This window comes from Aythya marila, assembly GCF_965140915.1.
Source record: "Aythya marila genome assembly, chromosome: 5".
Taxonomy (NCBI): domain Eukaryota; kingdom Metazoa; phylum Chordata; class Aves; order Anseriformes; family Anatidae; genus Aythya; species Aythya marila.
The window spans coordinates 4119977-4147066 of NC_139046.1; the positions used below are offsets into that span (position 1 = coordinate 4119977).

Sequence of the window (27090 nt, forward strand, 5' to 3'; positions counted from 1 at the left end):
AACTGAATTAGATGTTGGGTATTTCTTCTAGAGGAAACCTCTCTTCACTTCAGTGCTTGCCATGCATGTGCAGGTGTTTGCTTGCTGCTTAAGATGAGAGGCTCTGGCAGGTTATGTGGAAGGTCCATCTGGCCTGTTTTCCTCCTTAAGGGCAGGCAGAATGTGGAAGCATTTTCCAGCTGGCTCTCTGGCAGCCAGGAAGCCACGTTTGTGCTGCACTGATGCCTGAAATCTTCTCTCCCACCCATTTCCCTTTGCTCTCCAGCCCACTGCATGGCATCTGTTCCCCATCAGCCCTTCAGCTGGGCTGGGTGGATCAGGAGCTTCCCTGCTGCGTGGTGGCTCTGTGCAGGATGTCTCGCATGCTTCAGGCAGCGTGCACTGGGCAAACCCCCAAATCCACCTCTGTCACTGACTGCTTCTGTTGTCCCTGCTTTATCATTCTTCCTCTCCCCTCCCCTGCTTCTACCTCAGCAGCGCAGACTGAGCAGTTCCTTGGGCAGAGGCTGTTTCTCACCACGTGGATTCACTGCTGTGTGAACAGAGACTGAGGTCGGCCAGCACCTCTGGGTGTCTCTCTGAATATTAATGGTGCCTGAAGCCTGCTCTGACAGATGAGAGGTCTTTATTAAGTGCAGCTGAGTCTGCCTGCGGAATAAGATGGGTTGCTGCCCTTACCACATGTTCTGCCAAAGTGGTTTAGGTTGCTGGTGATGTAATCTGGGTGCAAATGCTGGCAGTAAGGTACCAGCCTTTAACAGAACAGGAACAAAAGACTTACTGTACGCGTGTTTCAGGGATGCTGCATGCATTTCGTACACAGCCCGAAGTAAACCAGTCTCACGGATGCTGTATGCAACTTAAATGAAAACATGAAATTGAAATCAAAATGTGAAGGTTCTTCTCTGCTACTTCTTAAAATGCTAACAGGCAGCTTTGAAAACATAAGTTGGAGCTACTCAATTCTTATGCATTAGAGAAGTTTGTTTAATGAACATACCTGAAGAGCTTTAATGAGTTAAGCTTTGAAGGTTATTAATAAAACTAACTATTGAGATTAGAGATGCTGTAATCCATCTCACTAATGTGTTATGCACCTTTTCTATACATTGAATTTAATTATTAAAAAGCTTTAACCCACCCTGTGGACTCTTGGTTACAGTTTTGGTGGATGAACCTCTTATTCAAGCAACCACGTATATTCCTTTGATGGATAATTCTGATGCTGGCGCTTTAGAGAAGAGAGAAGTGGTTGAAGTGGTGAAACAAAACATGAATGAGGGGATCCAGAAGAGCAGTGGCAAGAAAATGAAGAATGAAACTGATAAAGGTAAGAAAATAACGCAGATAACTGCTTTGGGCATCAAACTGTGAGCAGGGAGGGAGCGTGCTGTGCGTGTGGGGAGGGGAATCTTTTATTTTGTTAGGAAGAAAGGATTTGAGGAGAACATTTGTGGCTGCAGGACACTGTTCTTGTCTGTGCTCACTTATGCCCTGTTTTTGGCACTGCTGAAAGGGCTTTGCTTCATCTGAACCCTTTTAGTGCTGACTGTAGGCTTTTGTGTCCGAACAGTGAGCAAACGGGTGATCACAGACCACACAGATGCATGAGAGGGTGTGCTAGAATTTCTCAGTGCTTTCCCTCCATCTCCCTGGACTATTCTTCTCTAATTTATGTTCAATGATTTCTCTTAGGGGCTTAGTACTGCCAGCATTTTGTTTCCTGTTCCCTAGCTGCACAGTGGCTGGGTCAGGTATTGGTATCAGCGCTGGAATCCCAGGCATGGGAGTCTGCTTGTGCCTGGGGGTGCAGCCTGCATGCTCCAGTGCTGTTCTAAAGCTGCCTTGGGCTAGTCAGCTAGCAAGTACGTATGCAGCACGGGGTTACCTGATGGAAATTGCCCCTGAGTTTGTCTGGTGGTGTCCATCAGGATGCTGAATTTTCCTTTTAGTGCAGTTGGAATTAGTTAGGAGAGGGAAGCTTCCTTCCTACTTTCCTAAGGAGGCCTGATGTGACTTCTGAGCGCTGTATCCCAACCTGAGACCTCAAAATAGGTTGCTGACCTGCTCCAAGGATGCCTGGCCTCCTGAGCTACGGGGTGAGATCCTTCAATTTGTAGGCAGGCAGAGACAGGCAAGTGACTGAGCAGCGATTCCCCCGTTCGGGTCTGTTCAGAGGGCTGGCTCTTCACATTGTCTGCTTGGTGATTCACTGCACTCTCTGTTTTTAGACTTAAATTCTAAAATGCACGCTCGAAAACTTCCTGGCAGCTCTCTCTGGTACCTATGTTGGATTCCCACTTGCCTGAGGCTCCTCTTGTGCTTCCAGCTCAGCGGCTGCGCATTCATCGCTGTGGGGCATCAGAGCCTCTTGTGTGCACCCGTCCCTTCTCATTTCCTTTGCAAGCTGTAACCTTCTATGTGAGCTTCTAATTCTTCTGTGTCAGCTGGGATTTGCCCTCCCGATATAGAAATCTTCCTGTATTTTAACTGTAAGCTTCTTGGGTGCAAGGGCAAGGCTCCTGCTGTGTTCAGGGAGCGTGGGGCTCAGCCTGCTCCGAGCCAAGCAGGCTCCCAGCAAACCAGGCTCTGCTCTCAGGGTTTTGGCATATTCCTGGCAACAGTGTCATTGGTGTCAGTGCAGCAGGGACGTGATCTGAAGTCTGTGGCCAAGGCTAAGTTGGATTTACGACTAGGAGAAGATGTGCTAGAATTCCTCAGGGCTTCTCCCCACCTCTCTGGACTGCTGTTCAATAGTTTATGCTCAACAATTTCTCTTAGGGGCTTTGTATCATCAGTATTTTGTTTCCTGATTTTTTTTTTTTTTTTTCATTCATGTTTTAATCTCTGGAGAGGTTTGGGTTTGCCTTGTGGCTTGGTTTCAGTGGCACATTTAGCAGTACCTGTGGTGAGGAAGCTGGACCCTTCTCCGTGCTCTGTGGGATGTTCTCTGAACCAAGCACTATTTGTAGGCTTTTTCTGGTGCTATTTTTTCCTGCCGATCCCTTGACAGACTTTGATGCAACAGTGAACATTTGAGAGATCCTGGGTGCCTCAGTCTTGTACTTCCATTTCCTTAAGTTAGGGGGCCACCTAAAGACTTCTGTGTGTGCATCCTCCTTGTTACTGAAAAATGATTTTTGTTTCTGGAAGAGCGTAACTGATTTGAAATACGCTTGCCTGCTTGTGTCTTTTTAAACACTTCTGGAATCTGCGATTAAGATGGATCTTACTGGCTTGTCTGCTGCTGCACAAGTTCATTTCCAAACTTAGACCGACGGGATATTTCTCTGGTTTCCATGCATTGTAATCAGAAATATGCCGCTTCTTAAATTCATTACGCTGTCATCTGCACGTTGCTTTTGGAGCCAGGCTGCCCTCTCAATTGGGAGCTCAGTTTGAATTACTGTCATAATACACTGGGAAGAACTCTACAAGTTCTCACATTCGTGCTATTTTTTTCCCCCCCAAAATCTGTGTTATGCTTTGTCTTCCTGGTAGTGACACTATAAATGTTACCAACTGAACAAACAAAGCGGAGGGATTCTTTTCCCAAAACTGTCAGCTGGCAGATTGTTATCAGATTTAAATGGGAGATGTTGTTTTTGCTGAATGCTCGTGACCTTTTGCTTCTTGGCATTTCAGACTGAAATTAAATATAATGCGTAATGATACCCCATCACATGCTGTTTCAAGGCAAAATAAATAATTCGCTGCGGAGTCCAAAGTAAACATATCCTCCCGTCTGTGTTGCAGAAAATGCTGAAGTGAAATTTAAAGACTTCGTAATGGCCATGAAGAACATGATCTTCACTGAAGACGAGGCCCGTTGTGTAGTAGAGGTGTTGAAGGAGAAGTCCGGTGCGATTCACGATGTCTTACAAAAGGTGAATGTCCCTGGGCGTGGGGGGGAGAAAGCTGTGAAATGCTCAGAAATTGGAGAGATGCTGTGAAATTAGCTGTATTGGTGATTTCATTGTGACTTCTGTATTGTCATTGGAAATTGTTTTCCAGTTGGTCTGAGCTCGCTTTGCAGGTGGAAAGCAGTTGTGGGATAGCTGCATGCTGCCATCCCGTGGGCTGCCTAGCCAGGCTGGTGGCTTCTGGCTGCTCCTAAAGGGTAGGCACAGCCATGAAGTGTAGGGTAGATAGCATAGGGCTGCTGTTGCTGCTCACTCCAGTGTACTGACATTGGGAAAGGCTATCTGGTGACTTTACGAGAAATCTTTCCCAAATGTGTAAACAGGATAAACTATAGTAGAAATTAAGGGGGAAAAAAAAGTGTGACTGGGCATTGTACCAGCTAATTTTGTGTTTTGTAGGATTTCATCTTGTAAGCTTATATATTCTAGTACTCTGACTCTGGATGTTTTTCATAGGATTTTAGGATGCTTCAGATTAGAAGGGACCTCGCTAGGTCTGCAGTCCAGCCTTCTGCTCAAAGCAGGGCCATCCCCAAGGTCAGCCTGGGCTGCTCAGGGCTTTATCCAGCCTACCCTTAAATCCTCAAGGACTGGGATTGAACAACTTCTCTGGGCAACCTGTTGCAGTACTTGGTGGTTCTTTATTTTTTGGCTTTCATAATCTTTGTATCTATCAAGACAGAAGAGAACAGTGACCACCAATACCTTGCATATATCTACTCCTCTCTTCCATGACACGTTCCTGCATTGTCACTGTGCTTGTAACATCCCGTTTGTCACACTTGGCCTTGCACTTCTGTTCTTCTGTAGACGTGGTGCCAGGAGAGAAATGCAGAACTGGATGTGTCAGTTCAATTAAGGCAATGCAGTAGCATATCACGGAGTAACTCAGGTTGGAAGGGAATTTAGGAATGTAATCTCATGTAATCTGTCCAACCTCCCATTCAAAACAAGATCAGCGCTGTGTTCTTACCAAGTTTTTCAGAGGTTTGTCCAGCTGGGTCCTGGAAACGTTCAGGGATGGATATTTCACAGTTTCTCTAGGCCCCTGTTTTCATTGCTTGTCTGAAAATCTGCTTGTAGTGGAATCACCTGTTTTATTCGGAAAAGCAGACAGCTTGCTTGCTGCTTTTATTTCCTTTAAAGAAAGGTTTGGTGTTAAAGCTAAACCTTTATGACCCAAGTGGGTTCCTTGTTTTGTATAAAACCAATAAACGTTAATTTCTGTAGGTGAAAATGTGAATATTTTCCTCTCTCTGGCTCATGCAAGGTATTTTCAGTGTGTTTTGTGTATGTATGCAGTGCAGAAGGTTTTTGCAGTGCACAGTTTCAGGTACCTCCTATCTAGGTTATTGCCTGACCCCTCAGACTTCGTGGAAAGAAGGCTAAATTCAGAGTTTTCCCTGTATACTGAGAAAAACACTTGACTAGTTCATGAACTGAGCTTGGATAAAATAATTTTCTCAGTATTTATTTAACCTTTCCCTTCCACCACAAGTACACAGCAGAAACAGTGCCGTTAAAGGAGAGCTTCCGATTAAATTCAGGGTGGGTTTGTGGCACCGAGGCTCCTCTCTGCTTCTTCCATGACCAGACTTTGAGTGGAGTCTGAGTGCAAACACTTGGGTTTGCTCCCCTTGGCAGTCAGTCCATTTTCAGGGTGGGGAATAAATGGCAGGGCTGCAGGGATCGTTCCCCTGCTTTGGTTTCCTGCAGCATCTCTAAACTCACTGCAGTTCTCCCCAGCAGAGATGTGATCACATCAGCTGGAGGCTCTCCTGCTAAGAGGAAGGAGAGCAGATCAACGTTCCCTCTTCCCTTTGTAGTGAGGCTTCAGGAGATTGTTTGTAGTCCTAATCCAGTTGGATTATATCTGCTTTAAGCGTGGGTTGGACCAGGTGATTTTCGAAGTCCTTTCCAAGCTCAATTATTGAATGATTCAGCATCTCGGTGGTGTTCTCCTTTATTTCTCTTAATGGCTCTTCTTTGTTTTCCCCAGTGCCACCAAAGCGGCTGTCTTCCAACGCGGAAGCACCTTAAGAGCCCATTTATCCTCTTAATTGGTTTCAGTGCAGTGGCAAATGCATTTCCTGGTCTCATGAAATCGGTGCTGCAGGATCCATTAGCAGCAGGGTTGGGTGCCCGTGCCATGTATGCCGTGCGGATGAACTGTTTTGGGGGCAGGAGAGGGTGTTTCTTCCTCTCGGGCTCGTTCTGCTGCCTGCTGGGGTGCTGTGCAGGTACTCCTGCCATGTATGACCATTTGTGTGTGCTTCTCCTGCAGGCTAGCAAGGCAGAGTCGGCTGCAGCCATACATCAGCTGCAAGACAAAGAGAAAATGCTCGCTGCGGTGAAGGAGGAGGCAGCCGTCGCAAAGGAACAGTGCAAGCAGCTCAGCCAGGTAAATGTGAAGAGGTTCTTGCATACAGAGCCATGGGATAGGAGCAGGGGCTTGGAGAATGAGCAGCAGGCAGATGCTGGCTTGCTGAGTTTAAATATTAAAAGGTAAAATCTCTTATATTGGGAAAACTTACCAAGACTGTTTGTTTTTATGATGCTGTTAATGTATTTAGGCAGAGTTGTTTTCCAGTAGTTTTTTCCAGATAGGTCATACACAGAGACTTTTAAACTGAGATTATTTTCCTTCTCAAAAGATTACTAAAAGCAAACGCTCCCTTCGTGAGCATAACATGGTTTTGTGGACACAAATAGAAACCACCCCTTTGCAGTGCAGTTTTTAATTCGGTATGTGTTCTAGTATTTGCATGCTTGTGTGTTTCTAGGCACAATACTCATCAGTTTCTTCATGAAAGAAGCTGCATAAAGTTGAAATTCTGCTTAGCAGAGTTGCAGCTCTGCTAATTTTAGACATATTTACAGATGCACCACTGTCCAGACCAGTTTATGAAACTTTATTTTGATTATGAAGGCTTCAAAGGGAAGTAGTTAGTGTAGAATGAGATAGCTGTGCAGATGTTGGAGTAAATCAGACTTGTTGGGGTAAAGATCCTTGTGTTTTGGGTAAGCTGGAAGCTGGCTGGCACTGGAACCAGGAAGGTTGTGGGACAGAAGCGAGGCACGGAAAGCTGGCTGAGAAGCAGAGGGAGTGTGAGAAGGAGCCTGGGTGTGGGAGAAGCTGATGAAGGAAGGTGTGGGGGGAAAATCTGCAAAGTGGTGCTTGTGAAGGCAAGGCAGGACCTGCATGCAAGCAGGGAACGTTGTTAGCTTTTGCAGTTTGGGCTGTGGGAGGGAAGGGAGAAGGAGAAATAAATGAGCATTCCTGGAAGCTGGGAGGAAGCAGGTAAAAGCAAAGCTGCTGCAGTGCTGAATCGTGAGGGTAAACAAGGGACAAAGCTCAGCTCAAGTGACACAAAGCTTTTATTTTCTAATCAACGCATTCCTCTGAACACACTCAAAAGCTACGGAGGGACTTTGAGGGGAAGGTGCAGAGGTGTTCTTGAGGGGTGTTGATACAAATGAAAACTGGAGAGGATGAATGAGAGCAAGAGGTGCCTGACTTCTGTGGTATTTGGCAAAACATGAGCTAGGTGAAAGCTAATCTTGGCAGTATCTCTGGCACCGCCTTGGCAGGTTGCATGGATTTCTGAGGACTGTAGATGGATGGTGGAAACTGGTGGAGAAGGAAGCTAGAAAATGCCCTGGTGCCCTTCCTCTTCTTGCATCTTAGTGGGTGCAAATACCACGACACTAATATCTGAGAAGGTTTTGTGTCAAGCTGTTTAAGGTGTATTTTCAGAAGTGACTTGAAACTTTTGGGGTGACTTAAATTCCCAAATACCTCTGTGAACATGGGCATGGGAACTCATCTTGCTTATTTCATTCTGGGAGAAACAGCTTCCTGAATCTAGCTTGTTCATCCAAAAAAAAAAAAAAGCTTTTATTTAAATAAAAATGTGTAAAAAGCTGTGAAGAGATGGGAGGTATTCAGGCATCATTTAAGTGCTTAAAATTGTGAGAAGAGAGGCTGACTCCTAATGCAGGCACTTTGAATCTCCTCTGGAAAAACATCTGGCGCTGCGTGGAGCTGGAGGCACCTGAAACTGAGGTGCTGCAAATGCCTCATCCAGTGATTGGGGCTTGCTGAAAGCTGCATTTAATGTTTTTGCTTACTACAGCAAGTGCACTTACATCACAGAGCAGCAGCTCTATGGGCTTCTCAGGTGTCCAGGTTGAATTCCTGGCTAATAAATGATTAATCCAAATAGAAATGTGTGTTTTCATTTTGAAAGCTGTAATGTGGCGTCATGCTGGTGGGATTCAGGACTTCTGTTTGGTTATTGCTGGGCACTAATAGCCCCTCTCCTCTGGCAAAACTGTTTCCAACGTTGCCTTTCAACCTGCTACAAAGCAATCGTGCTCTGAAATGCTTTGTAGTTTCACTGCAGTTTATCTGACTTGTTCCATTTTGCTGTACTTGGGAGGAAAATCTAAGGTTTGCTCTGTGTAGTATCTCTGGCTTTAATTCTTAGGACTCTGCATGTATAAAGTCGCCAAACTCAGTAGATATAAGACAACAGAAGACTGCTGTTTAAAATGGCAAACCTCTTTTTATGTAAAATTATGCTGACCTGAAATCCTCATGAAGGTACTGAAAGCTTTGTCAGGGGTAATGCTGTAATTTCAGATTAAATGATGCTGACTGTGGTTTGTATACTTGATACATTTCTAAACATAAAACATCGTGTCTGTTGGAGTAGGTGACTTCTTACCCTTTTCCTTTGATTTCCCACCCAAGGAGCTGGTTGCAGAAAAGGAGAGGAACGGCTTGCTTACAGCAAAAATGAGGGAACGCATCAACACGCTGGAAAAGGAGCACGGCACGTTTCAGAGTAAAATCCACGTTAGCTACCAAGAATCCCAGCAGATGAAGATGAAGGTAAACTTCTCCAGAAACTGGCTTCACTTGTTACCCCAAGCCTTGAGCACAGAGTGCTGCTAGCTGGTGGTGTGACCCACCTGCAAGAGGGTAGAAAAATTCATGGCTTAAAGGAAAGACAAGGTTTTTTTTGTAGGTGACTGTATCATAGTCTGTGAAAGACCACTGCTAGTCAGCCTGTCTCTGGTCCAGTTCTTTCTGCTGAAATGTTAAGCAATTAAGTGTGAAATCTCATTGAAATATTCAACTCCAGAGAGACACTAATCCTGATGATCGTATAGCAGCTGATAAATCTTACTTTAAAATCGTAGTACAGAGTGATTAGACAAGTCAATATACAAGAAATACCATTGATTGGGAAAGTGCTTTGCTGAAAATATTTGCAGGGCACGCTCTTGCATTCTTCTTGGTTTTAGACCCTTGTTACCCTCTCCTGAAGTTGCATTATAACAGAGTAACCTCACCAGAGTTTTTCAGGGGATTAAAAAATTTGACTTCTTTTTCTAAGAAAAATGTCCCTTCCTATACCTACTGACAGGAGCTTAGATATGACATTTTAGTATTTTTTTCTACGTAAATGTCACAGCGTCAAGCCTAGCATGTGAGCTTTCCAGCCTCAACACTGCTTCTTCTGTTGCATCTCGGCAACCCGGAGAGTGCCATCTCTGCAGTTTTGGAGCAGAACCACAATCTCCAGAGCAGATACTGTTTGAAGGAGGTCTGGGCACCAAGGTGTGACTTCTGTAAATGTGCCTGCAGCATTCAGAGCTGGAGAAGGACGTGCAGAGGGATTGGTGTTCTGGTTCTGCTCCCCCTGCTGCCGCTTCGTAACGTTGCATAGAAGCTGAACCTTAATTATCAAAGCTTCCAGTTATGCAGGGCATGCACCCCTGCTTCTGTTGGGATCATCTGTATATGTGTGGCTTTTTTTTAAACCCACAAACCAAACATTAAAAAGCCTGTAGGTGCCCAAGGGACAGCTTTTTACATGTGTTGGTGCTGAACTGGATGTGGCTGCCCTACAAGGGCCTGCTGTCTCCTGCTGTGGTTGTTATGCAAACGTTTGTTTGGGCTTCTTTGTGTACAAGATCCTCGTTGATGAGTCAGTCATGAAGAAACTAGGTCTTGGAAATGATGTCAGCTGTATCTGCAAATTGGCACTGGTAGAAGAACAAAGTATTACATGCTACATGCGCTTGAAGATTTTCAGAGCAGGTTGTTGGGTTTTAAGACCAGCTGTGTTGTCATCTGCATATGCAAAGTCCGTTCTTTTTTCCTTTGTACCCTGTCTTTTAATCGTGTTTGAACTATTCTGAAGCAGCTTTAGGTTATTGGGGCTTCTCCCTGCCTCAAATTGTGCTAGAAAAACACAGTCGAAGCATATTGCCTAAAGATCTATTTCACAGTCTTGACTTCAGGGTATTAGTTGAAGACTTGCCTTTTGTAGTTCACATGCTATAACCTGCATATTTTTAGTTATTTAAAACTTTTCTGATTTATTTCAAGACGTTGACTTCTAATGTTAATTCACAGTGGGCTTATTTTCTTTCCCTCAGGAAAAGGGAAACTGATAACCAGTTATAATATCTAAAGTTACACAGTCAAGTAATCAGTACCCTAGGTAATGTTTGTGTACCACAAATGTCTCGATACACTGGTATAAAAGAAAACTGCTTTTATTCAAGCAAGAGGGGCTGATGTGCATAGTTTAATTGAGGAGTGGGTGTGTGTGGAAGGAGGTAAAACTGTCCCTCTCCCCAAAAAACACTTGGTGTTATTTACTTAAAGTACTGTGTAGTTATATCTGCGGTGATAAGTTGTTTTTTCTCCTTCAGTGAATTGATCTTTCTTCCCTTTAGTTCCAGCAACTCCGTGAGCAGATGGAGGCAGAAATAAGCCACCTGAAGCAGGAAAATGGTATCCTGAGAGATGCTGTCAGTACTTCTACCAATCAAATGGAGAGCAAGTATGTTAGCAGCTACTTGGAGCTCTGTGTGTTTTTAAGTTTTCCCTGTAGAGTTCTGGCTTCTGCTCCTTCTGTTTCCATTTTCTTGGCTGTCTCTGAATTTGTGGTTAAACTAGGAAACACAGCTGTTTTGGACTGGGGAGGTACCTGTTTGTATTTGCATCGAGCCAGGACTTTCAAAACTAATCAGTGTCTCCTATCAGTTTGAAGGCAGAGCAGGTGCTGAGGTCCAACAGGAAGGCTAGCACAAGTGTTCAGCCTGTTTTGTAGGGTGTCTATTCTTCTCCGTGTAGCTTTAGGGGAGGAGCTGTTGCTGGGCTCCTGGGAGGACAGCAGCTCTGAACTTAAATCAGTTTTGTAATAAGAAAAAAAAAAACAAAACAACACTCTGCAGTTAATGGTGTGACTGGGTGACAGCTGGATTTATCCACTGGTGTTTGGAGAAACAGAAATCAGAAAAACATCTCAAGGTTTCATCTCTGGTTCTTCCTGAGCTGACAGAGGACAAACTCACAACGTGTTGTGATAAATCTGAGTGCCCAGCAAGAGATGTAGCCAGACAGGTGAACTGCTGCTGGTGGGCTCCTGCCTATAGAAAGCAAAAACCATGCTTCACAGGCTCTCAGATAATTGATTTGTAATGTTTGGGGACTTGAGTGTCAAAACAGTGTCAGGACTTGGAAATGGCACTGTAACTTCATTTTCTGGCCGTGGTGTTTGCATCAAGATGCTGCTTCTGTATGGGCCTTTCTGTTAACTCTTCCTGAATTGTGGAGCAGAACTTGGTAGAGGCATGTTCTGCTCCCTGCCTGTGTGAGAAGTGCTAGGAGAGGGTACCTGGTTTTAGAGGTACTCTTTTTGTAGAAATGAAGCGTTGTGATCACCAAATTACCTTGAAAAATGCTTAATTTGAGCAAATATAAAAACAAAATGCATTTTACTTGCTTATATACAAAGGGGAGCCTTTCAAAACTCTTATCTTGGGCTATACAAATACATCATCTCTCCCAAAGTGGGAGAGTGCATTGTACACCTTATACACCTTCACAAGTTGATAATGAGCCAAGCCTACAAGGCGGTGTGTAATCCAAAGAGATGCATGCAGTTAGCAGTCCAGAAGGAACAGCCTTAAGTAAGTTATAGATCAATAATCCTTCATGGGAAAAGGAACAGACCATGCATTTCAGTGAGACCTTTCCTTCAGCTGAACCTCTTTACATAAAGCTATCCAAATTATGCTTATCAGCTTGCATCAGTTCCTTTAAAACGTTTGCTTGTGGCTTCTTGCTGACCTTCGTTTCTGACTCAGTGGGTTGTAGCTGCTGTGTGTGCTGATAGCTGGTGCTTCCGACCCTCATCCTTCTAGGATGAAGCAGTGTGATTAAAACCCAGTACAGCCCTCTGGCTGCAAATATGTACCTAATGCTGGTATTTGAGTAGCTGTGATTATTGCCTGCTTCTTGGAGAAAGGAAGGGGGGTGAAAAAAGCGGTAAAAATGTTTATTTTTAGGCAGTCGGCTGAACTGAACAAACTACGCCAGGATTATGCCAGGCTGGTGAATGAGCTGGGAGAGAAGAGCAGCAAGTTGCAGCAAGAAGAGCTCCAGAAGAAGAATGCAGAGCAGGCAGTCGCTCAGCTAAAGGTGACTTTGGTTTTTCTCTGCCTTGCTGAGTTGGGCTTGAGGGTTTATCTGTGCCAAGTCCTGAGATGAGCCAGATGCGAGGCGTGTGGGAATCACTTCAGCTGTTTTCCTGGTCACTTAATCTGCTTTCTTTTTATGCACAAGTACCTGAAAATAGATAATTGCTGAGCCATCCCGTGGGCTTACTTAACACTTGCATTCAGTACTACATATTTTCAGTGGTTACAAGCTATGAAGGGAAACTTACCCTCCCAAGTAAATATATTTGCAAAGTGTAATTGGTGGCATTGAACTTTTTTTCTATGAGTATGAATTTGAGCAAGATTAGATTTTTTTTTGGAAACTAAGTACTTTGGCTTCAATGAACTTCTAAATTTTTAAAGAAATGTATTTCTAAAGACTTCAAAAACCAGTCTGCCAATGTTTTGATGTATCTTCTTCATTTTCTTTGGAAGAAAAGGTCTCTTTGTATTCATGCTTCTTTTCTTTTCAGAAGAAAAATATGGCTTCTTCAGTTGAGAATGCTGATTCAGAGCTCATTACTTCTTTTTGTATCTGCAATTAAATCTTGGTCACCAGAAGTTCTATCGGCCTCACCTGCCCTTGCAGGTGAAGAATTGGTATCTGTGGCTGAGACATCTTTTAATTAAAAGATGTGGATTTGTGTGATACGTAGCTAGTCTGGCTTCTAGTGTTAATTCTGAACTTGCAGAGCAAAAATGCTACACTTTCATATTACAGAAGTCATCCTGTTAAAAGCCCATGATGAAATCCTGTTCACAATTTGCCTTTCAAATTAATAGGATAAACTGTCCTAGGAGGAGGATTACAGGGCACTCAGTCTCTCTGATGTGCTCTAATGGAAACAAGGAACAACTTTTCTTCCTTGCCATATGTTTTGGGAATAGCACTGAAGTGACGAACTCTGAATATTTCAAAAATAAATTAAAGGTTAGGCTTCTTTTCATCAACTCTGTCTTCAATATAAAGGTCCAGCAGCAGGAAGCAGAAAGAAGATGGGAAGAAATCCAGGCTTATCTCAGGAAAAGAACAGCAGAACATGAAGCAGCACAACAAGGCATGTATGAAACAATTCCCAGATAATGTTAACTGCAGTGATCTTGCTGTTGCCATTTGTGTGTTGGTTTTTTTTTTTTATAAGGCATTGTTGAGTAAATGGCTTGAATAAAGCTCAAGTGAAGCCAGTACTGCTTCAGCACCTTGGGGAAATAGTGTGCTGTGATACAAGTTAGTTAAATGCTGACGAGCAGAACTTTGGCTTGCTGGAACGAGGCTTCTAATCAGCTTCCCTGTTGGCAGTAAAAGTTATTTCCCCCAGAGTTCAAATATTTACTTCTGAATTAAAACCCTGATGTTTCTGCTGCAGATGTGCAGAATAAGCTTGTGGCCAAAGACAATGAAATCCAGAGCTTGCACAGTAAACTTACTGATACAATGGTGTCAAAACAGCAGCTGGAGCAGAGGATGTTGCAGCTGATGGAGAATGAGCAAAAGAGAGCTACTAAGGAGGACTCCATGCAAATGCGGGTGCAGGTAGTGCTCACAGATCTTATTTTTCCCCCCCTTTGTGTCTGTCAAAGCAGCATTTCAAGTTTTCACAAAGCTTTCCCACTGAATAAAGAATGAGGCCTGTGTGCCAGTCTGTCATCTAGCAGCTCACGAAATGAGAACTTGCGTGGAGTGCTGTGAGAAGGTCTGGGGTCATCTTGGACCTGAGATGTAGCCTTTGCTTTAGGGAAACCAGTGGGTGTGTGGTGGCAGGGAATCCTTGTGACACACAGCAGGCTGCTACTCTTCCCTGCAAACCACTTGATCCTAGTGGGGGAGAAAAATAGCATCTCCAAGGAATGTGACATTTAAATGTTGAACTGTTCTTACTAACATAATCACAGCTAGGAGCTAATGCTAGCAAAATTGACTAGCTGCAGATCTCAACCTGCTTTTTTTTTTTCTTGTGCTTTCTTACAAGGAACTGATGGATCAGAAAGATGCTTTGAACGCTCAGCTTCAGAAGCTTCATTCACAAATGGCTGCCCAGGTACAGCTTGTTCTTGGACTCTTCCCTTTCTTTTGTAGTCTTGAATTGTAAACTTTCTGTAAAAAGGCAGACTTTTTTTCTTTGTAGTTGGATGCGAGATGTGTAATGATGAAAGTGAAGACTTGTTAGCATCCTCTTTTTGTAGTGCTTCTTAACCTGGCTTAAAACTTAAGCTTCTGCTGTCTTTCTGGAGTGGAAAAAAATCCACCTATCTCCTCCTGCCACAGCTTTCATTTATAATCAAGGGTGGAATACCATTTTAAATGTGTTTTTTTTTTCTCCATAGCTTTGCATGTATATGTATTCTGTCTCATGTGGTACTTTGGTCTTTTTGCACTCCTTGTGTGAACCACCTGATAATGCCTTTCCCTTGTGCATCAGGTGGAGAAGTAGTGACTTGTGGCAGCTATTAGATAAAGCTTTGTTCAGTCCAGTGCTGGTTCCAGTGGTGACAGAAAACAAACAAGGACAAAAAACCCCACACAGTGCACAAAGCCTCTTATTTCTCACTTTAATCTCTAAAATTTTATTTTTCCTGATTTCTTTAAGAAAATATTGTTATAAGTGTGTAAAACTTCAGAGAGTGTGTCTGAGTCTCTGAAGTTGAGTTCCATGTTGAGCTACATCACAGAAATCAGCTCAGAAAAACTCTTAACTCCTGTGGGCACAACTGGACACAGTCATAAGCTCCCTGTTCATATGCAGTCGGGTGCTGACTTTTTAATTACAGATACGCTTGATGTAGTTTGAATAAATTCAACATCAGGCTGAAAATGTGTCATTAGGCTTTGTTTGAAGAGCTTGGTTTTAACCTTTTGAGTTGGGACAGTAGTGAAGAAAGAGGCACTCTGGATTTACGGTTTCTTCTTGACCTAGTCCCCTTATCCCAGTCCTTTTAAAGGATTTTGAAAATGAATCCCTAGGGAAACTTCACTATTTTTTTTGGTCTGGGTTACCCAAGGAAGAACAAGCCTTTCCCCTGGTAGCCTGTCTGGCTGTGAAAACGCAGAGCTATTTTTCTCCCATGGGCAGTGTGTGTGAAAATCCCACTCTGGGGAAACGGGGACGGACTGGATACTTCTGTGGATGTGAGGGCTGATGAAATAGTTTAGGTCATTCAGGAGACAGATCTGGGACTGGAACTATTTGTTCCCTTCTGACTGTGCCTGTTGCTGTTCTGTGGCACAAGCTGGATGAGGCAGTGCAGGAATCCCAGTGCTGTAGGGTGCCACGGGGACAAGCTCTGTGAGATCCAGGGATTTTGGACAGAGGTGAGGCTGGGTAGGGATAAGCAGTTGTTTGAAGCACAAAGAAGATGAAGTTCTGCTGTAGCTGCTACCAAATTGGGCATGAGGCAGCCTGCAGAGGTTCTTAGATGCCTCCTAATAACCTGTGTGCCAGCTCTCTCCTGCCCTGTTCTGGAGTGCAGATCCAGTGGAGGGTTTGTCCAGACCACTGTGCCCATGTGTGTGTGACCATATAGGAATTAGGCTCTTACCAGAGAGGAAAAGATGCCACTTGCTGTTCTTATGCTGCTGTTTTTGTTCCTAACACAAGTCTTGATGCACTGTGCAGGGTTTTTTGCTCTTAGTTCTTTGAGTGGTTTGACAGCAGTGTCCCATAGAGCATTTAGTCCTTGGGAGACAAGTACTGCTTTGATTCTGCTGAAGAGCAAAATGGCAAATAGGATAGTTCATCTTTCTCTTATGTTGCCTTAAGCAGAAAAGGAAGGGATGTTAATATGTGCTGAGATTCTTCCAGTGTTCCTTAGCCAGGAAATACTTGAAATCTGCCTGTGCCAGTTTAAAATAACAAGGCAAATCTTAAAAAATGCTATTCCTGGCTCACTGAAAAAGATGATTCTTTGACTTGCTTTACTCAGTTGCTTTTTTTTTCTTTTCCTTCTGCAGACCTCAGCTTCAGTCCTGGCAGAAGAACTCCACAAAGTGTGAGCATTCATTTCCCCTGGTATTTGGAAGGTGTCACTGGCTTCTAACACACACCACCTTTTCAGAGTGTGCTCAGTGCATACGGGAGGGACTGGCCAAGGAAATGTTGTTGTCTGTGCTTCTAACTTTCTAGCTGCAAGATTCACTTAGGAGCTGGGAAAACGCTTCCTGCGGATTTCCCTTCTCTGTCTGGCTTCTGAATTGTAGCCCATTGTACGTGTCCCTGCTGCATGGAAAGCAGCGACTCTTCTTGTTTGCTGCTGCCTGTGTGCAGGGATCTGCAGTGAGCAGGAATGTGCGTGACCATGAGAACGTTTGTGTTCGGGCTGTGTTGCTGTGCCAGGAGATTTCTCCCTTTGGGAGATGGGGTAGCTGTGTTTCGGAGCTAGAGAACATCCCATAAATTTTTGGCAAGCAAAAGGCATTTAAAAAGCATGGAAAAGCTTTTGGACCAAAAGTATACAGTCAGCAGGAATGAGAGCAGGAGCTGGACCGGAGGGCCAGCGTGTACTTTGTGTTTAGCCTGATGCTTCACGCGGAGCTTCCATCCAAGGCCTTTTAGTACTGATAAGTCATCACTTCTCATTTGTGCAGGATTGCAGAAAAGGACAAACAGCTAAAGCAGATGGAGGACTCATTAGGCAACGAACACGCCAATTTAACCAGCAAGGAGGAAGAGCTCAAGGTATAATAAAAGAATGTGTAAATGCCAGCTGGTAGAGGGACAGGCTCGCTGGATGTGCATATGAAATGAAGCCTGCGAGGCTGCTGCTGTCTGGATCTAGAACCAGCTCCTTTGGCTGCAAGTCTGCTGATCTTTGCTCTTCCAGGCAAGACCAATGCATGATGCTGGAAAGTCATTCTTAACAAAGGTTGAGGCTTTTCCTTGTTATTACCTCTAGACTATCACAAAAAGCAACCAGGGATATTTTGCACTGAAGAGTGGGCATGCTTGAAAGACCATCTGTATGAAAAATGCAAGTGTTTCTTCTTCCTTCCTTTCTTCCTTCAGGTATTGCAGAACATGAACCTGTCCTTGAAATCAGAAGTACAGAAGTTACAGGCTCTGACAAATGAGCAGGTAAAATAGCTGCTTGATTCATTAAAGACTTCATTTAAGTCTCTTCCCGCTGTCTACTTTGTCATAAAAGCAAGGGCAGATCTGCTGTTCTGAGTGAGCTGTGCTTAAGCCCATTAAGGGTGTGAAGTTACAGAATAGGGTTAATGTGATTTCCTGGAGTTTGTGTAGCTGGTCAGAGGCATGCTTCTTGTCCTCCCTTCTTCACCAGCTACATCTGTTTCGTGCTTGGACAGCCAAGTTAGGGAAGCATTTTGCTCGTTAGGTTTATCAAGATTTGCAGGGTGCAAAGTGCAGGATGTTGCACAGGAGCAGAGACAACTGTGGTTGATTATACAGACCTGGCAATTGCACGAAGGGCTCGTAAGCATCCATCTGAAAAAGCAAAAACCAAGACTACACAATGCAAACCTTCCCTGACAACAAGCGTTTTTAGAACCAAACAAAATGCCTTTCCCCAGCTATGTGGCCTGTGCATTACGGGGGTGGAAATGTTGTGTTTAATTAGAGAAAATCCTGGCTGTTAAACGAATCCTTTCCAGATCTTCTCCCCTCTCATAATTGCATGCTTGCCTGGTATGTATTGGTGGTGTAAAAGTGCGTAACGACAAGCTTACCCCTTTCACTTGCTGGTGAGTCATGTGCTGAGAGGCCAAATGACTTGTTCTAGCTTTTTAATACTGTGGAATGAAAGGTTGATTGAATCATGTGATGTATCCTAAGTCTGTGTTAATCCTCTTTATATCTAGGCTGCTGCTGCACATGAGCTAGAAAGGATGCAGAAAAGGTAAATAAATGGCTCTGGCATTTGATAAACAATTTTTATCAGTTTTTTATGTTCTTTTGAATTGATGCTTTCTCTAAGACGTATTTAACTGTTCTGCTGTGTCTCAGCATTCACATCAAAGATGACAAAATAAGAACTCTTGAAGAGCAGCTTCGAGAAGAACTTGCGCAGACTGCAAACACAAAAGAAGAATTCAAGGTAAGATGCAGAGTAACTACCCTTGTGCTTATTGACAGCAAGTTTTCCAGACTTGTGAGGTTGTGAAGCAGTTCATACGATGTTGATTTGTGACACAGAGCTGACTTTCAGGTGTTAAGCTGTGTTACAGCGTTCTTTTTACATGGCAGGAGCACTGTGGGATATCAGAGTAGTAGCAACAGACTGTGCAGCTGAGTGAGAGACGTAATTCAAGTCAAATGTAGTTGTGAAGTGAGGTCTTAAAAACGTTCAATAAAAACTATTGCATTTTTTCTGCATTCTACCCCCTAATGCAACTTCCAAGTCCTTGGTGGGAGCTTTTATTGCTTGGGTTTTCGTGCTGTCAGATCTTTTTTTTTTGTAATTTTTTTCCCGTCAAGGTAGGTGTAAAAATGCTTATTTTCCTCCTGCCGGTTTCCAAATTGTTTCTCATAAGGTAGCAGCTAAATTGCCAAAGCTTTTAGTTCTGCCATCTGGGGTCTGCAAAGCAGAGCTGCTACTTGTTCCTAAGCGGTGTACACAAAGATCAACTTAACTCTTCCTTGCTCTCTGCCACCTTAGGCTTTTTCTTCTGAACTTTAGCTTTAGATCCACCTTCTGTGAAAGTTGGTGCCTCAGTTGTCTTAACTCCTTTAAAACCCACGTCAGGCAGCGCTGTTTTTCTGCTGCTTTTGGTGAAAAAGGTCACTGTCTGAATCTCATACCATGTTGGGAGGTTTGCTGGTGATGATAGGGGCCAAGGCTTCTCTAGAAGTCGTGCCTCATGGATCTCCTAGAGGTCTTTGAAGCTGTTAGCAGGCAAGTAGTGAACTTGGTTCACATATCGAAGTTGCATTTTGGAAGATGTTTTGATGCGAGTCCCTTGCAAGGCGTGTAGTTTCTCTAGGTTGTCAGAGAGTAAGAGGGGAAACTGTTCCCACAGTTCATATCTGGTCAAAGAATAGGTAACAAAATAGGACTTCAGATGGCTGGTTTTCACAATAAAACTATCATCTGAACCTTCAGGGAGATGTGTGCTGGATGTGTAAGCAATCGAGAAAGGGGAGTAGGAAGAAGTGGCAGGTTTATTAATAATGTTTGATTACCTTGTGTGACTCCCAGGAGTTGCAGGGGGCTTTCAAGGTGGTGCAGTGTTTCAAAATGGCAGGCAAAGTGCTGAAAACAAATATGATGAGGAATAACCTGAACTTTCCTCGTGGAAAAAGACCTGAGAGGTGTTGTGGGTGGTTATGTGCTGAAATGAGCTTGGTGCTCTGTAATGGCCAAAAATCAGCTGGCAGAAATTTGGTCACTTCTTAGGAAGTGAGCAGGGACCTGGGTGCAGATGGTTGTTGTTAGGATACTCTGGAAACCTATAGTGTACTCAGCGTGGATGTTCTGTGCACTTCTAATCTCTTCTCCCTGTCTTTGATCCCAAACAGAAGTCTGCCCTGGATGCTTCTACCTGAGCAAGTGTTCCTTTCTTTCCACATACACAAGAGGGGAAAAAATGAGCTCAAAACAGCAATTTGTTAATCCTCACCTTTGCTGTCCCTTCCTGCATGTGTTGTCCTTGTAAGGCTTTGGGTCTGAGCGTTTCCTCTTGTGAGCAGAGGGCTTTACTGCAGGCTGAATGAATTCTTCACAAGAAGGCTCCTGATGAGAGCACTGACCGGTGATATTAAATGGCACGACCTCTCCGGTGTTTTGTGTACTAGAGGCTGATTTTCCTTCTGGCACCTTGTGCAGTGATCAGTTGGTGCCATAGAGTGTTGCAAGTTGTATGATGTCCGCTGGGTGAATTGCTGCAGAGAGCCATGCTGGTTCCTGGAACCCCTTTTCCCAGGAGCAGCGATTGTACATCTGAGTTGTCAGCCTTTTTGCTAAGGGTTGCTTCATTTGTTGCTCTGAGAGGGGATGCTGCAGGGAGGCAAGGGCTGTGGTACAGCTGCTCCTCTTCCTGAGCTCACGCTCAGACCAAAGTGTGGGAGCTGTGCAAATCTCTGCTGCCAGTTCTTTGCTGTGCTTCATAAATGTTAAGGCAGCTGAAGAGAACCAGGGAGGTGATCCTAGACCATTGGATTTGCTGGATGAGTGCTTCATAAAAAGCAGCTATCAAATCTGGAGATGCTGCTGATGCTGCTTCAGGAGGAAAATGCAGTTTCTCTTGTCTCTTACGCCTGGTACTGTCTGATCCTCTGCCAGGGAATAAAGATGGTAACAGCTGAATTCCTTATGGGAACATAAGGACAGAAGTATTAATACAGAAAGGCAAGGAAGATGGGGAAAGGACTCTTTGTAGTCTTGTAGCTTCCAAAGAACTCACTGTAACAACTTCTGTGTTATTTAATTACCTCGTTGCCATTATGAAAATGTAGCTTGGGCATGCAGTTCTGAACTGATACGTTTAAATTTCAGGTTCTCAAGGATCAAAACCAAACTCTGCAAGCTGAAGTTCAGAAGCTGCAGACTCTCCTGTCTGAGCCTGTGCAGCCAGTGCATGCTGAGGTTGTATCAAATATCCTCTGTTCTTTTCAAGTTCTTAAATGTTTTCTTGCTAAGCTGGCCAGAGGGTGAGCTGGTTGATGTGCAAAGTCTGCATTTTAGGCATGCATGGGAAGTCCACGTTGGACAGCTGTGGCTGTCTTCTAAATCTAGTCAAGAGTAAGCAAACAAAATGTGGACTTTTCCCTCCCCTGAAGAATGCTAGCTTAAAATAAGGAAGAACTTCTTTCTGCAGCCTCTCCCAGTTTTAATGTCGATTTTGTGGAATACAAAAACCCCATGAGCAACCAACCCTCCTGGGAAGAAGGGTTCTTGGTCTGTAAGGAGACCAGAGTAAGATCTTAACACTGTCTGTGTTCTTCCATCCCAGACTGAATTCTCAAACTAGTAGTAACCAACGAATGGACCCATGGAATGGAAGAAAACTCACTGTGGTGTATTCCACCCCCCTGCCTTGTCTTCCATCTTTTTCCCCATGGTGCTTGGGAGAGCCCTGAACACCCGTGACTTCATACCACTGTGGAATGAGCTTCCTGAAACACAGTAGAAAGACTTGCAGGGCAGGAGACTTGTTTCCTTTTCAGCCCCATGTTGGTATCTGCCAGTCTGCAGTAACCTGTCTGGAGTGCTTCCCTGTCTTCTGGCAGATAACCAGATTTGTAGCCCTTATTCCCCTAGGACTGGCTGGCTTAGTATCATGTCTGAAAGCTGATTTTTTTTTTTTTTTTTCCTGGGAGCTGGTCTACATTTCTTGTGTAGTCTCTTGCAATGCATCGCTATTGGTCTCTGAGAAGTCATAAATGCTCTGTTGGGTGAGCCCCAAGTGGAGTTTGTGACTTTGGGAAATGCTTAAAGGAGGTAGATCTTTTGGGTGCTTGTTTTGGGCTGGATCTGTGCCTCTCCTGAAAGACTGACATCTTTTCTAACCTTGGTTATTAGACCCCCATGCTATGAAGATATCCTCCCCCCTTTTGTTTTCCCTGCTGGATTGCAGTTCAGTAACTAAATTTAAGGGGAAGTTGATACTTGTAGTTCTTTTTGTTGTTAAAATCCCAAACCAATTGGTCCAATTAGTGATCACCCTTCTATTTTGTTTAATAGGCAAACAAGGACTTGATAGAGCAGATGGAGAGAAGGTAAGAAACTATTTTTTTTCTTTTGAATCAGAGGATAAAACAGGAATCTAGCTCTGCTGGCTGCAAGGTTACTATTGATAGCTAAACTGCCTTTAGAGGTTAACTCTGTTTTCCTAATACTCACTTTTGATTTCTCAGCATGAGAGAGAAGGATGATAAAATCAAGACAGTTGAAGAGCTGCTTGAGGCAGGACTCATACAGGTGGCTAATAAAGAGGAGGATCTGAAGGTAAAATCCCTCATATTATCTTTTTATGGGGAAATACACTTTGCACAAGAGCTCTTAATCTGCATGTTTGAGCATTCATAGCGCAGTCTGAGATCATTCCCTGCGAGTAGGAGAGGCATATCCTGGAGACAAGGTTAAAATCTATTTGGTAACAGAAGCTAAGCTGATGGTATACAGTAAGTGTTTGTCTCTGCCTAGTCTAGAGTAGATTTTACTGGTGTCTTTACCTGATGTCTTTTGGAATAAATTTTGCCCTGCATCTGCAGAACGGTTTGATGTAACCTGTAACAAATCTGTCCTTAGAAAAGGGGTATTTATAAAACTTGGCACTGTGGGACTATTGCATCTTTTTACTGAATAATCTGAAGTGCTAAACGAATTGTAAACAAGTGGCAATTTGGGATGATGCTGAAGGTGTTTCCATACTCTTATTTGTTTTTTTAAAAAAAAAAACAAGCTAGCGATGAGAAATCTGGGAAGCAGTACAAAAATCCCTGTTTGTTTTCAGCAGTGTTTTTGCTGGAATGCTGTGTCCTGTCTGTCTGGACACAGTAAGACAATTTTCTCTTAGTGTTCCTAAATTCCAGGTGCATTGCTGAGGCCCCTGGGAGAAGTTGCATGCTAGCAAACTGTCAGGCTACCAAACAGCCAAAAACGCGAGCACATCATCTAGATGTTTCCCTCCACTTGCTATAGGTTGAAGTGTTCCTATAGATTGAAGAATAATTGAATAATTATTCCACTGAATAATTTGGCTTCAACTGCTGCAGAGGGGGGTCTCTTTCAGGCTTTCAAATAGTCTTTCACTTGCTCCAAAATTATTTTTCTGTCAAGCTTAACACTTTTTTCCCCAATAAATGAGTCGTTCATTATCTGTGTGTCTGCTTTCAAAGGCACTGCATACGGAAAATTCATCCTTGAGAAAAGAACTTCAAAGTCTGCAAATTCAGCTATCAGAACAGGTAATACTTTTCATCTAAAACTTTGATTACACCTAAACTTAAATCTAAAAGGATCTTGCTGTGGTTGCAAAAGTCAAGGGAAAAAGGTGAAGATGTCTTTGAAGCCTGTTGGCAAAGCATCCTGTTTTCCTCTAGTGTTGGCCTGCAAGCTGATATTTCTGTCAAACGCTTCCTTTGCATAAGTGTCAGAAGTGTGGTGGATCCAAAAGTTCCAGTTCAGCGGCGGCTCTGAGTTGATTTTGTGCTAAGTACTGAAAGGCTGTAGGCTGTGTTTTTCCAGAAGCCTAGTGCAACAAGCATGGCTGGTAGGAAGCTCATGCTGCGTTGCGTTTGTATATTTGGGCATTCTAATGTCCATCTGTAGTTGTATGGATGTGACTTAGCCCACTTCTCTTTGTCTGTGTTCAGTGACTATCATAGTATTCCATTTTTTGATATGCGCTCAACACTTATCAGGAAGTGCTTTTCCTTGATGTCCAGCTGTGCTTGGACAGCTCAGGAGAGCACTTCTCAAAATGGTTTTCTAGAGAGCAAAAAAAACGTATGAATGAATAGAATTACCATGGAGAGGTGTACAGTGTCAGTATGAAAAGGTTAGCTGGGCAGATGCAGGTCCTGAACCTCAGCCTCTCCTGGAAAAGATGGGGTGGGCGTTTTGTTTTGTTTTGCTGGAACTTGTCGCAGACCCAAAAGTATTGGCTTGCTGGATACCGAAGACCAACAGTTAATTTTGTAGGATAAAGGGTAGATAAAATCTTTTGGCTGCTACGTAGTTTACCTGGTGCCAAAGAGCCCAGGCTCTTTAATGCTTTATGCCTTAGCACTACTTGTGCATTGTTTTGCTTTCTTCAGTTTTTCTAAATTAAAGATCTGTTTCAAACAGGTTTCCTTCCAGTCACTGGTGGAAGAACTCCAGAAAGTGTAAGTTACTGCGCCAATTTACTTTCTGATCGTTACTTCTGTGTGGTTTTATTTCATGACTGTGTTTTGCTTTCCTGAAAGAATTTGCTTTTAACTGGGTGAAGTGTGCGTGTATGCAGCAGGAAGCATCAGGGCTTTGGAAACATGTCAAGTCAGATCAATACCTTCTGAAAATCCAGTTGTTCCTCTGCTAAGCAATTAAATTCATAAGTCTAACTTAGACTAGGCAAGGCATTGCTCTGAATTGTCAGATAATTGTTTTTCTGCAGTAGGTACTCTAAAAGGACTGAGCTTGTTTGCGCTTTGTGTGTGTGCATTTGAAGTTAATAAATTGCTGGAACATCGAGTGAAGGCTGAAGCTGTGTGTGTGTCATTCCAGAGATGATCAAATTTTTGTCTAAAAATGCAAATTAAGGTATCTATTAGTATGCGAGCTACTAGTTACATAATCTAGTATGTTCTGTGCTATTTCCATCTTATTTCTCTTGCTTTTTTCTCCTGCTTCTTGCTTCTGGTGTTGGGACTGCAGTGAGATGTAACTGCAATAGTGGGAAGTCCCATGATGGTTTCCAGAGGCTGGCAGTGTGATGTGATGGCAGAACCAAATCTAGTATTTTTATGCTCACCTAGCACACTTGTTCGTCCACCTAATGTTGTTCCTCTGTTCTTGTTCAGGATCCATGAGAAGGATGGAAAAATAAAATCAGTGGAAGAACTACTACAAGCTGAAATCCTTAAAGTAGCAAGCAAGGAGAAGACTGTTCAGGTATCTGTCTCGATACCTTGCGATACTTTTCCTCCTTTCTGTGTCTATGCCATTAACTACCATTTATTCGTTACTGCATGGCATTCTGTAGTGACGAACTTGTAGCGTCCATTTTTTTTTGGTGGTTTTGTTTCCATTGTCCAATCCTGTCTGTTTTGTCATTGAAAAGGCTTTGACACAGAAAATAGAGGCTCTGAAAGAAGAAGTAGGAAATTCCCAGCTTGAGATGGAAAAACAGGTAAAATGCCTTAGTGCCAGAAGCGTGGAAAAGACTTGCCTTGGATGCACTGCTCACTCATTTCTGTTCTAGTTTTTGTTTCACTGGTGAATGTCATTGGATACGGGAACTTTTTAATGTAGAGCTATACTTTTCCTTGGACGTGAAGCTGTAAATATGTAGTGTAACTGCTACTGCCCTGCAGAAACCACCTTCCTATGGATGCCCGAGCTTTTTGGACTTTTATTGTGAGATTTGGCTATTCTTGCCAAATAATTGACAAAGCACTTAAAACACTGTAGCATTAGCTCTGTCCGGGTATGGTGTATACTGGGTGTACTGTCCCAGCAGTAAACACGAAACCCCAGGACATCCTTTGGGGCTGAGACTTCAGAAATTTCCACTACTGACAGCGCTTCCCCTCTTGTTGGTCTTTTTCTCTGTTGCTAGAATACCACTGACCTAAATTTTATTTGGTTTCTGGGTAAACCTAAGCCCATTATCTTTCCAGTGTCCAAAGAAAGCCTGTCTTGGCAGAGGGAGTTTTTACTCTAGCTATCAGGAATTCAGAAATGGAGGACTATTGGCTTTTTTGGCATGCCTGCTGTCTAGCATCTGAAGCTACAGGAACCCATGTTTCCTTAGGGAGCCCATTCTGCAGGCAGCTTAATCTATCGTGCTGGCAGGAAGCTTGCTTGCTTGTTTGTCCGGGGGTGCGTGGCTTTTTTGGTCTGTGCTTTTTTCATTTTTTCTAGCTACATTCCAACATGTCACCCACTTTCTGTTTTCCTTAGTGTTAAAGTTTTGTCCTTTTTTAGGCAAAGTTTCATAGAAAGTGTTTCCGTTTTGGGCCTCTTTTTTAAGACAGATTCCCAGGAACTGGAGGAATTATTTGTGTGTTTTTTCCTTCCCTGGAACTGACTCAGAGCCCAAAACAAAATGCATTTTGGAGTTGCTGTCCCTGGAAAGCTGCATATAATGGATGTCTCCTCCAGAGGTGGTGTATATGCACCTCTGGGTGTTCTGTGAGCAGAACAGTGTTTTCTGGGAATGTCTAAGAGCTTGTAGAAGAGGACTAAACTAAATGTGCTTCTTTGCACCATCAGTATCTACACAGATAGCCAGTCTCCAGTTTGTTAGGCTTCTGTACAAAATTCAGAGGGAATATTCCCACTCAATCTTGTTTCTTCGATTCACATTCAATCTTACAATGGAAACTTAAAAGGGGCACTGACATTGCAGAGTGTGTCTAAAAAGCTCTTGCTTCTATAAAGATCTAAATGACCAGAGGTGATCTCTGACTTGAGCTGCAGTTTGTGGTGAGATGGTTGTCACCAGTGTCCACTTTTTCCTTTGTTGCCTGCAGTGGAACGGTGCTATGGTTGGCCTGCTTGCGTTCCCATTTGCACTGTTTTCCTTTCTGCTGTGGAATTCCCGTTTTAAATGTGATGAAAGTAGATAGTGGAGACGTTTGGCTTCTCATAATTTATTTTTCCACAAAGAATGTGTGTTTATGCTTACATGACTGCAGTGAATTGTGCCTATTTCAATAATATTTATTGTTCTTCCCCTATTTCTGTCTAAAGTTTGTAGCATTTGTGTCTCTTTCAATGTATATTGAACTGAAGTACTGATTGTTTTCTTTAGGTGTCGATTACATCACAAGTTAAAGAACTTCAGACTCTGTAAGTACAGTTGTTAACGTTTCATCTGCCCTGTGTGCACCCCTCACTTCCCTGCTCCAGTCTATTTTAAAGTTAAAATGTTCAGGAAATGAGCCAGGCTGGTCACACCAATTTTAGTATACGTGAATCCTTAGTACATTTGCTTGATCCTGTCTGAGACAGCTAACAAGGTGAAGTATTCTGTGTCTTT

The 27090-nt window shown here is 43.3% G+C and overlaps 1 protein-coding gene across 5 annotated transcripts in view; it reads left to right on the plus strand.

Annotated features, from left to right (window-relative positions):
* The window catches only part of KTN1 (kinectin 1), a 72474-nt gene that overhangs the window by 22349 nt on the left and 23035 nt on the right, over positions 1-27090 (plus strand). For 4 of the 5 annotated variants that reach the window (XM_082761499.1, XM_082761502.1, XM_082761500.1 and 1 more), the window contains exons 4-25: positions 1163-1330; positions 3757-3887; positions 6208-6324; positions 8680-8820; positions 10680-10786; positions 12297-12429; positions 13420-13507; positions 13817-13983; positions 14420-14488; positions 16399-16436; positions 17032-17122; positions 17450-17518; positions 18265-18302; positions 18410-18500; positions 20898-20987; positions 22086-22120; positions 22259-22349; positions 23243-23311; positions 24195-24232; positions 24908-24998; positions 25168-25236; positions 26863-26900. In XM_082761499.1, the coding sequence (XP_082617625.1) occupies positions 1163-1330; positions 3757-3887; positions 6208-6324; positions 8680-8820; positions 10680-10786; positions 12297-12429; positions 13420-13507; positions 13817-13983; positions 14420-14488; positions 16399-16436; positions 17032-17122; positions 17450-17518; positions 18265-18302; positions 18410-18500; positions 20898-20987; positions 22086-22120; positions 22259-22349; positions 23243-23311; positions 24195-24232; positions 24908-24998; positions 25168-25236; positions 26863-26900 (1969 nt within the window). The remainder of the gene's footprint in view (positions 1-1162; positions 1331-3756; positions 3888-6207; positions 6325-8679; positions 8821-10679; positions 10787-12296; positions 12430-13419; positions 13508-13816; positions 13984-14419; positions 14489-16398; positions 16437-17031; positions 17123-17449; positions 17519-18264; positions 18303-18409; positions 18501-20897; positions 20988-22085; positions 22121-22258; positions 22350-23242; positions 23312-24194; positions 24233-24907; positions 24999-25167; positions 25237-26862; positions 26901-27090) is intronic. The other variant, XM_082761501.1, reaches the window with a different exon arrangement.